The sequence below is a fragment of the Lithobates pipiens genome, unplaced genomic scaffold, assembly GCF_037356315.1.
Source record: "Lithobates pipiens isolate NorthernLeopardFrog02 unplaced genomic scaffold, aLitPip1_a1.2 Scaffold_19, whole genome shotgun sequence".
In the NCBI taxonomy this organism is placed as follows: domain Eukaryota; kingdom Metazoa; phylum Chordata; class Amphibia; order Anura; family Ranidae; genus Lithobates; species Lithobates pipiens.
This window is the reverse complement of record NW_027507764.1, coordinates 136,782,477-136,797,325: the sequence shown is the minus strand read 5'-3', so window position 1 is coordinate 136,797,325 and position 14,849 is coordinate 136,782,477. Positions and strand designations below refer to the sequence as shown.

At 41.8% G+C, this 14,849-nt stretch overlaps 1 protein-coding gene across 5 annotated transcripts in view; it reads right to left on the bottom strand.

The window, feature by feature from the left end:
• PALS2 (protein associated with LIN7 2, MAGUK p55 family member) overlaps nt 1-14,849 on the bottom strand; it is a 245,132-nt gene that overhangs the window by 186,332 nt on the left and 43,951 nt on the right. For 2 of the 5 annotated variants that reach the window (XM_077491299.1, XM_077491298.1), the window contains exon 2: nt 10,191-10,298. The exons of 2 other annotated variants lie outside the window; for them this stretch is intronic. In XM_077491299.1, coding sequence (XP_077347425.1) covers nt 10,191-10,230 — 40 coding nt within the window. In that variant the 5' untranslated portion in view covers nt 10,231-10,298. Of the gene's footprint in view, nt 1-5,583; nt 5,674-10,190; nt 10,299-14,849 lie in introns of those variants that run through there. One more of the 5 variants, XM_077491300.1, reaches the window with a different exon arrangement.

Here is a 14,849-nt window from a genome sequence, read left to right as displayed (position 1 = left end):
TTTTTGACTGGAGCTACACTTTAAAAATGTACCAGTTGAAAATTACAAACAGATTCAACTTAATACAACAAACCTACACAGTCCCCGTCTTGTTTGCACCGCCTGTATACTGCTGTTCTGAGTATATAGGGCCTGGGGGCCACACGCATTTCCTTTTTTTAATATGGGTACAGGGTTCCCCTTAATATGCGTACAAGACCCAAATAGGCTGGTAATGGGCAGGGAGGGCTACCCATGCCATTTTTCTGAATGATTTTCAACCATATTGCAGGAACCAGATATAACATTAAAACCGCAAGCAGTTTTAAATGGTGTTATTTCCGTTTAATGTCATTTTGTGCAGGGACTGTTCTAAACACGGGAAACACGTGGCACTTCACAGGCATACTACAGACACCCCCCAGGCACCATATTTAAAGGAATATTTCACTTTTTTTTTCACTTTAATCGTCATTAAAATCAGTGCTCCCGCCAAAACGGCCGTTTTTAAAACTTTTTTTTGCATTGACCCATGTCCCCTGAGGCAGGAGTCAGGTCCCCAAACCCTTTTTAGGACAATATCTTGCATATTAGCCGTTAAAATTAGCACTTTCCATTTCGAACGTTCGAGTCCCATAGACTTCAATGGGGTTCTAACGTTCGTAACGAACGCGGGGTCCGTTCGAAAGTTCTGGTGCGAACCGAACCGGGGGGTGTTCAGCTCATCCCTAGTATGTAACTAAATAAAGGCATGTGTAATTACATGCATCCATCCCACTCTCGGTCCTCCTCCTCCACAGCCAATCTACCACTGCGGTCCCGGTTTCCATCCAGAGAGGTGACCCCCCCCCCCCCTTTGGGCCCATATCTGCATCTTGGTGAAGAAAGTAGAGGTGATGCGTGTATAATTATATATATATATATATATATATATATATATATATATATATATATATATATATATATATATATATATATATATATATATATATATATATATTCTTTTCTTATATTTTTTAGATTCCTTTTCCTTCTTTCAAAATAAATGTACAAAAATGAACGATCCCTGAAGGAGCTTATGACTCCATAACGCGTAGGCTACATTGGACGCACAAAACCTCTTTTTTGTTTAATTGTTCTTATATCTTCCGAATGTGCATACGTACAATGTGATAAGAGTACGCCTTTGGAACAATAAGTATAAAACAGTCTTATGGTTTTATGAATATATGAAGGAAATGTTTTTTTTCTTTTGTAATGTAAAAATGAATGTATATATTCTTTTTTCTTATGTTTCAATAAAAGTATTTTATATATTCCTATAAACTATTGTAGAGTCACAGTTTATGCCTAAAAAGTCCCGCCTTTTCCTAAGGGGAAAATTTCCATATTGTGGCTCAGAAATAGAAGTCATTTTTGAGCTACATAGATGGAGTGTAAAAAAAAGCATAATTGATGTACAATGTTTATTGCATTTCAGTTTAATCCTAAGGGCTGGTTCACATCATAAAAACACACTCCGGATCCGTTACGTTTCTGCATGCGTGTTTTTGATGCGCTTTTGACACATTCCAGTGCATTTTTGCTGCAATTTCAGATGCATTCCAGGTGCTTTTTTCCCCAAATATACTAGGGTCCAGTGCGTTTTTGATGAATTTTTGATGAGTTCCAGTGCATTTTTGATACGTTTTACTGCATTCCAGTGCAGGTAAAATGTAACATGTTCTACTTTTTTTTTTTTTTTTCTGGAACTGGAAAACCGTGGAACTGACTGCACTGGTGTGAACTATGCCATTGAAAAACATATACCCTACTTTCCATGCATTTTTGATGTAGAACAAAAACGCACTGGTCTGCATAACTGGCCCCAGACAGCATCCTAAGTACTTGTACACCGATTACATCTTGATGTGGAACCACAGAACCCAGTTAAACTAAACTCCCGTGTATAAACTCAAAGAGACACAGAGCCAATGCAAGGCCGGCCATACACAGTACGAATCTCTGTCACTTCAGCCGGAACCAGCCGAGATTCAAACTGCTTACGGACAGGGTGAATGTACAAAGTTGATCGATCAATTGGGTACAACCAGCCTGCCAGATTCTCTTGTGCTAGTGGCTTCTAGCAATAATTATTGTCTTATCCCGGCAGAGATGGCTTCCCCGCCAGGAGAAGACAATGTCTTGGAGGGATTCCCCTGTCAGCACTGTCTGTGTTGATGGGGGAATCATGTGAATTTCTTTCCTGCAACCAAAGGAATTCACACTATATGGCTGGCCTTAGACCCACAAGTAGACATAACTATCTAGACTTTTAAAAGTGGATTGTATTTTGTGGTTTCACTAAAGATTTCTACCACCAAACAAACCTAAATCTTTGTTTGCTAGAAGAGCCTAAAGTGGTTGTAAAGTGGGTTTTAAAATAATATGTTATACTTCCCTCCTCTGTGCAATACCAAAACCTTCTGCTCTGCAGTCCCCCACTGGCGCTCTAGGCTCCTCCTCTTCTCGGTGTCCCTCCATAGGAAGTTTCTTCCTATGGTGATGCACCTGCAGGCTTGATCCAGTACTGGGCTGTGTAAGTCTATTGAAACATGGCTCAGCCCCAACGTCTCTCTAGAGGAGAGAGCCACTGCAGATAGGCACAGCACTGGATCAAGATACAACTCAAGTAAGTATACTGGGGGGGGGGGGTGATACAACTAGTGGGGCATTTTGTACCTTAGCACAGGGAATGCATTGAGGTAAAAATGTCTTGCCTGTAAAACCTCTAATGCGTGAAGCAAAGTCCAGAATATAAATGATCAACAGTGACCAGCCGCTTGGGGTACATACAGCACTCTTGAGTCTTAGTCTCCTCCCAAGTGCTAAAATGCAAGACTGCAACTCCGTTTTCATTGCTGGCAGATTTTGCCATCATGCCTATAAGTATATGTTACCTCGCTGGGCTTAAAATGACTGTAAACTTGAAATAAAATGAAAAATGAATAAAGCATATTCTTTAATAGAGTGTATGCGCCTGAAGCCAAAGCTTTCAGTGTTATGCCGTTTCCTTCCTCTACAATCTGCTGGAGTCAATTCTGACAGGTTATGCTGACATCAAGAGATACGATGGTTCCAGCAACAGTTTCCACATTGCTAATCACCCCCTGCTCTCTTGTGTCACAGGTCTCTCTACAATGTCCATGTTCCCACTACACACATTGATTCCCCATCAATGTTACGTACGTTATGAAAGCCCTTGTCACAGGTCCCTCCGCGCAATATGCAGGAGCTTTTGTTTGCAGGTTGTTCCACACTCTTGCAACCCTACCTCCACAGTCCACTTGAATCTGTCTCTCCAACACAGGGATCTTTATTATTTTCAATGCTGTAATTTCTACTTCCCTATTGTCAATTTGCAGCTATAGTGGAAAAAATCTCCAAAGCATATTTAAAACAGCAGAAAATAGTATAAAATAGTATGGCTAATATTTTCAACCTAACAGAAAACAAAAAAAGTGTAGACCTTAGAGATATCTTGGAAATTAGGACCAGAGATAATTTAAAGAACAACCCCCAATAAACAAGTTAGGTCTCTTATCTACACATTGGGGGAAAATTTACTAAAAGTGTGGCATGCATAATCTGGTGCAGCTCTGCACAGGAACCAATCAGCTCCCAGGTTTTATCGCCAAAGCATAATTGAACAAGCTCAAGACTGATTGGTTACTATACACAACTGCCCCAGTTTTAGTAAATCGCCCCCCTCATGTTCCAAAAATTTAAATAAGTTCTGAGCAGAATGAACATTTCAATAAAAATTAAATAAATCTGGTAGACTAGAAACCATCAGTCCAAACTGGAAATAAGAAAAATACCAATATCATTTCTTGCACAAAGATACATCCCATTGGTGACATGGCCAGACTGAAAATGATAGCAGGTAAACCTATAGTATACGCTTAGGTCTACTAAACTTGAAAATATGCCAATTGGTGCAGTACATCTGCCTTGTAAGAGGATCTTGAAGGGGTTCAGCATAATCCTTACATGGAATGCAACTGTAAATCCATGCTCAAGCAATTTATCACATAATCCACATGAGGAAAATCATAAAGGATTATCTTTTATTAACTTTAAAAGCTATATATATGAGCTTTCTTACAAGAATCTTTGGTTAAAAACCATGCACTTGGACATTAAAATTCCATTTTGCATCAAGTCAAAAAGACTGTAAAAAACAACATGCTTTTAAGATTAATCTATTTATAAAGCCCAAAATAACACAGATTGAAAAAAAAAAAAAAAACTGACTTTAAAATGTCTTATTTATGAAAGGCATATTAATGCAGATTTATACATAAAAAAAAAAAAAGCAGTGAGGAACAGGTAAATTGTCATTGGTAGGAGTGTCCATAAAAAATAAAAAAAAGCAGCAACACCAATGGCAAAGTTAGTCAGCAACTCCTTGTCCTCCCTCATCTTCCACGAACTAATACGCAATAAGGGGCATCTATACGATTTACTCATGAACTGGCTTATACAATGGCATGCCAAGTGGAGCAGTGGCAGAAGAACCAAAGCACTGCAAAGACTAAACATGCGTGCTCCCAAGCAGGGCTGTGTGCATTCATAGACACACAAGACTTGACCATAACCCCTCCCTCTTCTCAGTATTTGACTAAAAGCAGCAGAAGCCTATGGCAGGGCTGCTGCTGAGGAAGGTACTGGATCATGAGTGGCACTGAAAGTGCAAATTAAAAACAAAACATAATGTGTAGATCATATATATAATATATCTTGAGAAAGATGGACTGAGCTTCATTGAATCGTCGAAAATAATAAAACACTGCCGTTTTTGATTTTCCACATCTGCAAGACCCTTGAGTCCCTCTAAATTCTATGGATTTCTTTGTGTGTAAGCACCTGGGCATTTACTTCAAGCATAGAGTGCCGTGGCAACCCTTGGAAATATAATATACGTCATGACGTACATGCGTACACAATGCCTCAATGAGCTGAGTATGACATTCCACACACACCCCCAAGTGGCTAAAAGGGAGAATTACCGATCCATAAGATAGCCTTAACCACTCCACTTTCCAGCCACCAAAAATATGTGGAAGAATACATATCAGCCTAAACTGAGAAAAAAAATAGCTTTGTTTTTTTAACAAATTGGGGACATTTATTAAAGCAAAAAAGTACAAAACATTGTGTTTTTTTATTTATAGTGCAAAAAATAAAAACTGCAGAGATGATCAAATACCACCAAAAGAAAGCTCTATTTGTGGGGGGGGGGGAGTTAATTTTGTCTGGGTACAGTGTCGCACAACCGCACAATTGTCAGTTAAAGTGACGCAGTGCCATATTGCAAAAAGTGCTCGGGTCACTAAGCAGCCAAGTCTTCCGGGGCTGAAATTAAGTAACTCCACTTTTGTGGGGAAAAAAAATTGCAAATAAAGGAAAAATAATATAGCGTGTACAATTGCCATACATGTCATATTGTAATTGAATGTTATTAAAAATGACCTTTCCTTTTCAATCTTCAGCTGCTGAAATTTTCTATGAATGCAAAGCAATATGGCTACATGGAGTTCTGTGCACAGAATGTGTACTGACCACTCCCCAGAAACATTTCCTGCTTGTGCGATTGGCTCGCCAATTTTCCCAGAAGTCTGCCTAAGATACAAGTCACATTTTAGGCATCCCCTGCAAGAAAAAAAAAATGTCATTTTTGGTGGGATATTTCTAATAAAAATATGTCTTAGTGTCCTGCAGCTGCCACAGCTGACAGATAATTATGAAACCACTCCCATTAGACCCACTCAGCCCAGAGACACTGACAAATGCATGGATTTCTTCAAAACATAAAAGGTGGGAATCTGCAACAAAGGTTGTTATAATCCTTGCAATGTGCATAGATCACCCAGAGGGGAATGTTTTTCTCAACAAAAGTGCAATTATGTTTTAAATGAGAAGTATAACCAAAGTTTGTTTGGCTATACTTCTATGGCTCACAGGAGCGCAATTCATTTAGCACTCCTGTGACCTGTTTTCAGCAGAGAGCAGGCTGAAGTCCACTCTCTGCTGACGTCACAGATGTCGTACCAGGCAGCGCGTCATTGTGACAATGGAATCTGGACCGACACCCAGCTCAGCCTCTCGGCGAGCTGCTGAGAGCCTGAGCCAGCTGTCCCCGTCAGCCCAGCGTTCCAATGAGCGTGGAGGGGGCAGAGCAGAGAGCTATGACTGACAGCTCACAGCTCTCTGCTCCTGGAACTGTCAAAACCGAGCGATCGGTGGTAGGGCTGCAACTAACAATTATTTTCATAGTTGATTAGTTTGCCGATCATGGTTTTGATTAACCTTAAAAAAAAAAAAAAAAAAAAAGTGTGATGTATAATTTAGTTAACATGTAACGTTAAAAAATAAATAAAAAAAAGGCAATTCTTAAATATTTATATGCATTGGTAAATCTAAATGGTTAGGGAGCAAAATCTGTAATCCACTCTGAGAATGAACAGACAGAAGAGATATATTGTATAAATAGTGACAGGAACAGTTGAAGGAGCAGAATAGAAAACTTCTTGGTCAAAGGAATTTTCAGACACTGAACGTGGTTTTCGTTTAACTGAATGTTAAAAAGTGAGTGATTTTCAAACGACGTTCTTTCATCAACGTATAAAGATTTTTCGTATGAATATTCTATTTTGAAAATCGATGTGTGTATGACCAGCCTAAAGGTCAATTCACACCTATGCAGTTTGCTTTTGATCCATACCTGCAGTGCTTTTTGCTGTGCGCTTTGCATTTTTTTATGCTTTTTTTGGACTATTTTTTGTTGGGCAGATTAAAAAAATGCAAAAATCGCAGCAAAAACACACTACATGCTTTTCTGCAGCTCACAGGTTCTCAAGCACTTACTGACATGTATAGATGGTGTACTGAGCTGTATGTGCCGCAGTGTGTCTTCTGACATGTAAGGACTATGTACTGAGCTGTATGTGTGCTTCACTGTATTTCCCGATATGTAAATAATGCATTCTGTATGCAGGCCAACCAATCAGCTGACCAACTAATCAATTATGAAAATAGTTGACGTCTATTTTCATAATTGATTAACTGTTTCAGCCCCAATTGTCAGTGTTCAATTGCTCGGTTCTCAGTGCAGAGGCAACAATGAATCTGCAAAGAGCCCAAACCCATACTTCTCTTTTAACCCTGGGGCACCAAGAATGGAGGAGAGCAGGAACATAGGAACCAATAAACACCAGACACTGGTACCTAAAGTGTGTACCATACATTAAACATCCCAAAAGTACCCAAACCAATACAGATACAGAGATATTAAAAATATAAAAAATAAATAAAAATAAAACGCTGTTGGGTACATAAAATTCAAAAGAAATTGTATATTATATATATATTAAAACCCAAGACTCATATTCAAACCTGGAGGGGTTGTTACACAGAAGTCCCAGATCCACTTGGATGCTTGCTGTGAAATGGGAATGTGATTTTTCTTAGATCATATTCCCCCCTTGCACCCATCATCAGGGACCCTCTCCACTACCCAAATTTTCAGTCCATCACTTTTACTATCACATTTAAAGGACAAAATGCCTAGCCAGTGAAGATATCACGTTACAGGCAACCCCTCTTGTGACACAGGCAGGGTGGATTTGATTTAAAATCAAGAGCAACTGTCATTTCTATCCCCCAGCAGCTCCGCCTCTGACCTGCTGTTGAATCACAGACAGTCTCATTAACTTAATAGGACGGCTGGTGATGCGGCAGTGACACAACAAGGTGAGGAACGTGGTGGCAGCAGGTGAGTGGATGCCTGCTAACAGGCGCTGCCATAATGGATCTAAAATTACAGGTCCTTTTTAAATGTAAGGATTCAATCTTGCTGGTAGTTAGAATCTTTAATATTTGCAAACAAATGAAGGTTTCCTATTGTAGTAAGGTCCCGGGCCCCTGAGGACGAATGGTGATGTCCAGAGTTAGGGACAGTTGATATCCTTCTGTGTAAAATGGGTTACAAGGTATGGTGGGTGTAATGCAAGATTAAATGGTGGGCGCCAAACATTTTTTGAATGCAAAGAGATTTATTGTCTCTTGAACAGAACTGAGGGAGAGAGGGTTAGGGCCAGGATACCCTTAAGGCGAAGCAATAACTGGCGGACTCCGAGACTTCTGTACAAAGACAGCTATACAGGTGAAGGCTTCCAGTTGGAAATCACTTCTCTAAAGGTAGGATCGCTGTCTCCTATGGCAACAATCTTGTAGCCATTATTAATGGTAGTTGTATTCAACTATTGGCAACAGAAACAGTTTTCCACATTCACTCACTGTGGACCTTCACTCAATGAACTCCGTCTTTCACTAGACTTTGGATCCAATAGCCAATGCATCCCCTGAGCTCCTCCACTTTTAGCACTTAGTTATGTTCCTCAAACGTCACCCCCGCTTCCCTGCTGGGTCCCTGGCTTGGCACCCACTGATGCTCCGCAAGAGTCACCTCTGCTGTCCCACTGGGTCCCTGGCTTGGCACGCGCTGAAGTTTTCCCACTTCTTCACCGTCCCCAGCAGATGAGAAGACTGCTCTGGTACTGGCTTCAGCTTACTCACAGTGGTCCCTGGTAACAAAGTGGATGGTCCCTTAGTGGCAACAGCTTCCCCTTCTACCTCTGGCCACAGCTGGTTTCCTGTCCGGCTGAACCACCAATTCTGGTTAGACTACAAGCCAGTAGTCCAAACCCTACACTGCTTCTCCTGCTCCTGAATAGGCTTCAGGCAACCTAGCAGCCAGGTGTCCCCGGGATAGTGCTCAGTCTTCGAACCTAGCAGCCCCGGGGCAACCTAACACAGACATCCATCCAGGAGGCACAGATACCGATCACCTGACTCCACCCATATAAAATAGGCTCTCCCAGCAGACCAAGGGACCAAAGAAAATTCCTTCCAATTGGCTGAGACACCCCATCCATTCATGTCTGAGCCTGCAAAGCCCTCGTCTTAGCAAATGTCACTAGTGACAGAAGAGAAATGGTGCAACAAGTCCACATTTAGAGAGGAGTCAATTGATCTAACAATTGACCAAGGCAACTATCACCCGGCAACTAAAATCAGGGTGCTAAACTATTTAGAATAAGCTGTCAGGTTAGTAAATATTCCCAAACTGGGTCTCTTTTACGGCCTGCTGCCATTTTGATCCTCAAGGGAGGAATAAAGCACTTCAAGCTACAGTATCTCACAAAAGTGAGTACACCTCTCACATTTTTTGTAAATATTTTATTATAGCTTTTCATGTGACAACGCTGAAGAAATTACACTTTGCTACAATGTAAAGTATTGAGTGTACAGCTTGTGTAACAGTGTACATTTGCTGTCCTCTCAAAATAACAACACACAGCCATTAATGTCTAATGTCCAAATTGAGCCCAATTATCCATTTTCCCTCCCCGATGTCATGTGACTCGTTAGTGTTACAAGATCTCAGGTGTGAATGGGGAGCAGGTGTGTTAAATTTGGTGTCATCGCTCGCACCCTCTCAGATCCCTTTCAGACTGAGGTGCTTTTCAGGCATTTTAGCGATAAAAATAGCACCTGAAAAGCACCTCTCATGCCTCTCCCCACTGTGGCGATGCTCTTGTAGGACAGGAAAAAAAAAGTCTTGCATGGCGGTTTGGAAGTGGCGCATACACCGCTCCCAAAATGCCCTGACCATTGAAATGAATGGGCAGCTAAAGCACCTGCAAAGCGATTCGACAGCACTGCAACACAGGCAGTTTAAACCCTTTATTCAGCCGCTAGCAGGGGTTAATGGCACCCCAAAAGTGGCCAAAAATCACCACTAAAAACATGTCACAGGTGTGCAAAATGAATTGCACTCCTGTGATCCATAGGAGAAGCCCAGCCAAACGAACTTTGGCTGGACTTCTCCTTTAACACATGAATCATCATCCAATCTGAACACAACAATGTGTTCCACTCCATTATCACATCTCTGAATTTCCTCTAACAGTTCCAAAGCTATGTCAATTAACCCCTTAGGTTCCGCAGTGAGTATAACATGGATGCTTTACTGCATATACAGACTGATTTCACTTTCATCTACTGTTTGTCCACCCTACGTATATATTATTCTATTCCCAGTCTCTTGGGGCTGCCCCCCCCCCCCACTCACTTTATGATTGTGTGGTTACACCTTGAATGCATACCTCCATTTGTGTAGAGCCTCCCTCCCTGTTCCCCCTCCATGGCCGAGATTCCTTCCTCTTGCTCCTTATATACTCCTGTTTTCTTGCTAGTGATCCACGAACTTGATCCTTATGTGCAAAAAAAATAAAAATAAATAATAATAATAATATATATATACAAGTTTGTGTGACTATTTTAATCAACCATCAATTCCAAAACTTCATTCTCTTTCTCTTGGACGCCCCCCTACACCCACCAAAACCTCTCTTGTGTATCCTTACCCCCGTCTTCCATGTCCTCCATCTACAGATTCAGCATTAGACATGCAATGCCTTTCCTTTGTGGAGTACTGGAGTTACATGTTTGGCTACCGAATAGGACAACCTTAATCTTTTTATACACTTTACCGGTTTCAATTCAGCCTCTTTTTTTGCTCAGAATGTCTTTAAAGTGCAAGTTCACCTATACAGAAAAATCTGTATTAAAAACTTACAAAGGACACACCCATGTGTCCCCGCCCACACTTAAGCCACATCCACACAAAACCCCATCTACATATTGCACTGTCCACATTACATACGTTCCTCACAGAATTTCTCTACACTATGTTGAAAAGAAATTATTATAGAAAAGAAAATAAAAATAAAAAAACTTACATTAAAGAAATTGCAACAATGGTACAATAGCAAAATTAAGGTTTTCATAAATGAACACAATATAAAATACAAATGCCTTAACAGTTTAAAGCGGTTGTATAGTTTTTTTTTCTTTTACCTACAAGTAAGCTTATAATAAGGCTTACCTGTAGGTAAAAAAAAAAAATATCTCCTAAACCTGTATGGTGCACGGAAGAGACGATACCGTGGCTCCAGCGACTCACAGCGCTGGAGCCACGATACCCAGAAGACACGCCAAGGGAACATGTCAGCTCCCTCGGCGTGGATCGTGCGAGATGTCGTGGCCTCATTCTAAGGAAAGTATTTCATAATGAGCTAGTATGCGGTGCATACTAGCTCATTATGCCTTTTCCCTTGCAGGTCTAGGTCTAAAAAAAATAAATAAATAAAATAAAAAATTCAAATATACAAATATATAAAAATATATATTAAAAATATACAAAAAATAAAAAGCTCTGACCAGCTGTTACAAAATTATGGCCCTAGAATTGTTCTCATTCTGACATTTCCGACGATACCATACCTGTGTGGTGCCATTATTGTTTACATACATGTGCTCATCCTACATAACACTTTTTATATAGAGCATGTGCAGGGGTCATGGGTGTGCTTTACATATAAAGTAAATAAAAATTATTCAACAAAATATAATCTTCACTGACCAACATAAGGGGCATTCTTCCCATCAACCACCATTGTAAGAAGCATTTTCCTACAACCCACCTATGCAAGGAACATTCCTCTCACTGACCACCTATGCAAGGAACATTCCTCTCACTGACCACCTATGCAAGGAACATTCCTCTCACTGACCACCTATGCAAGGAACATTCCTCTCACTGACCACCTATGCAAGGAACATTCCTCTCACTGACCACCTATGCAAGGAACATTCCTCTCACTGACCACCTATGCAAGGGACATTCCTCTCACTGACCACCTATGCAAGGGACATTCCTCTCACTGACCACCTATGCAAGGAACATTCCTCTCACTCACCACCTATGCAAGGGACATTCCTCTCACTCACCACCTATGCAAGGAACATTCCTCTCACTGACCACCTATGCAAGGGACATTCCTCTCACTCACCACCTATGCAAGGGACATTCCTCTCACTCACCACCTATGCAAGGGACATTCCTCTCACTCACCACCTATGCAAGGGACATTCCTCTCACTCACCACCTATGCAAGGGACATTCCTCTCACTCACCACCTATGCAAGGGACATTCCTCTCACTCACCACCTATGCAAGGGACATTCCTCTCACTCACCACCTATGCAAGGGACATTCCTCTCACTCACCACCTATGCAAGGGACATTCCTCTCACTCACCACCTATGCAAGGGACATTCCTCTCACTCACCACCTATGCAAGGGACATTCCTCTCACTCACCACCTATGCAAGGGACATTCCTCTCACTCACCACCTATGCAAGGGACATTCCTCTCACTCACCACCTATGCAAGGGACATTCCTCTCACTCACCACCTATGCAAGGGACATTCCTCTCACTCACCACCTATGCAAGGGACATTCCTCTCACTCACCACCTATGCAAGGGACATTCCTCTCACTCACCACCTATGCAAGGGACATTCCTCTCACTCACCACCTATGCAAGGGACATTCCTCTCACTCACCACCTATGCAAGGGACATTCCTCTCACTCACCACCTATGCAAGGGACATTCCTCTCACTCACCACCTATGCAAGGGACATTCCTCTCACTCACCACCTATGCAAGGGACATTCCTCTCACTCACCACCTATGCAAGGGACATTCCTCTCACTCACCACCTATGCAAGGGACATTCCTCTCACTCACCACCTATGCAAGGGACATTCCTCTCACTGACCACCTATGCAAGGGACATTCCTCTCACTGACCACCTATGCAAGGGACATTCCTCTCACTGACCACCTATGCAAGGGACATTCCTCTCACTGACCACCTATGCAAGGGACATTCCTCTCACTGACCACCTATGCAAGGGACATTCCTCTCACTGACCACCTATGCAAGGGACATTCCTCTCACTGACCACCTATGCAAGGGACATTCCTCTCACTGACCACCTATGCAAGGGACATTCCTCTCACTGACCACCTATGCAAGGGACATTCCTCTCACTGACCACCTATGCAAGGGACATTCTCCCTTCCAAAAAGTGTACAGATGTCATTCTTAGGGAAAAGCACTCCGTGTACAGATAGTAGTGTTATATTTAGGGAATATCACTCATTATGTGCCATTCTCTAAAAATAACACTGATATCTGCACACCGAGTGGCAGATATCAGTGTCCACCTGGTAGCTGGGAGGAAACAGTCATCATGGCTGGTAATTCTAGACACACACTAAACTGCTGTGATTACACACTGACCTGCTGCTGCACACAAGGCAGGTCAGGTGGCTATCTCCATGAGGATTTTGCTCTGTCTTCAATCTGCGTTCTCCAGCTCCCTTCACTGTTTCTCTCCATGTCCCCGTGGCAGGAATGTATACTGTGGCCCACCCCTCCACTGAATTCCCCAGGGGGAGAGGTGGCCGGAGCGCCTGTTGCTGCCATCATCCTCATGGCTCCATGATCGCTCTCTGATCCCTGCCAGCACTGGAGTCCTCCGATATAGCCATATCAACTACCGGAAGGGATGGCATAGCTCACTTTCTCCGCAGGGCATAAGCTGCCTCTATTCTGCATAATAAGCTATGGGCACATCCAGGGGCGGACTGAGCCTCTCATGGGGCCCCCTCAGGCCCTTGGGCAGTGCCCAAATGGTCAGTCCGCCCCCGCTCAGGTGTGTTCGGGATTCCCACTGTCCCAAATGAATGAATCCATTGTGAGTAGGATTGCACCGATACAAGATTTTTTTTTTTATAGGCGAGTACCAATATTTTCGGTCAAATATTCCTCGCTACAGAGTACTAGTAATTTGGGTTGCAATCTGAGCTCATTCCTGTCTGAATCACATGTGGATTCTCACGCTGCTCCTGTGTGAGCCCAAGCTTGTCAGTGACTTCAGCCTGAGTTCACACAGGTACGGTGCAGAAAAAGCAGGAATCAAGCTGCATGCGATTCTTTGCAGTGCGATTTGAGCCTTTTCATTTTGAATGGGCTCAAATCACACTGCAAACGTATCGATTTCAGGTATTGGAGCATTTGCCCAAGCACAAGTACTCAATATCGGTGTAACCCTACTTGTGAAAGGAAAACATCAAAAACCAGGCTGAGGTCCTGAAAAAATAAATAAATAAAACACAACAAAAACTGAAATCCAGACCTCAAAATTCAAAGTCCCCGATATATATATATGGAACAGACCTCAAAGTCCACACCAGGGGTTTCTAGAAACCACTTCTGTAAAATAACTTTCACATTGGTTGTGCTCTCAACCAAACTTTTAAACCATCCAATGGCTTGTTTCATAACTGATCACATGTGCAGCATTATTGCAGTTGAAGAATCATTACAGTCCAAGATGGCAGCTTCCTTGACTGAAAACGATAGAAGGGTTTAATTCCACTTTAAGATTTACCAAAACCATATAATATGAGGTCAAACCTTAAGATTTTCAATTTGTATGCAATCAGGCAGGCCCTTGCACTACATGGTTTTGGTAAATCTAAAGGAAATCTAACAAAAGTTGTATAGTGTGTATGGAGTTTAAGACACTGCCTTTTTTCATCGATATCTGTAACCATAAAGCCTGTGAAGCCCGTCTCGAATACCCAATACCATTAGGGATAAGTACATATACTATATTATACACTGGGACTACATTTAAATCCTCAGTTAAAACTCCAGTTGTAAATATTTAAAATTCTGACAACAGTGAAATGAAAAGTACAAAAATGGTAATGAGGCGATTTCCCAAAGAGCCATGGACAGCAATTGTTGGGTTGCAGCATTCTTCAGCCACCTAAAACATACAATATAGTCCAATTCATCTTTGACAGGAAAATAATTGGATTCTACTGTGAAGTGATCTTT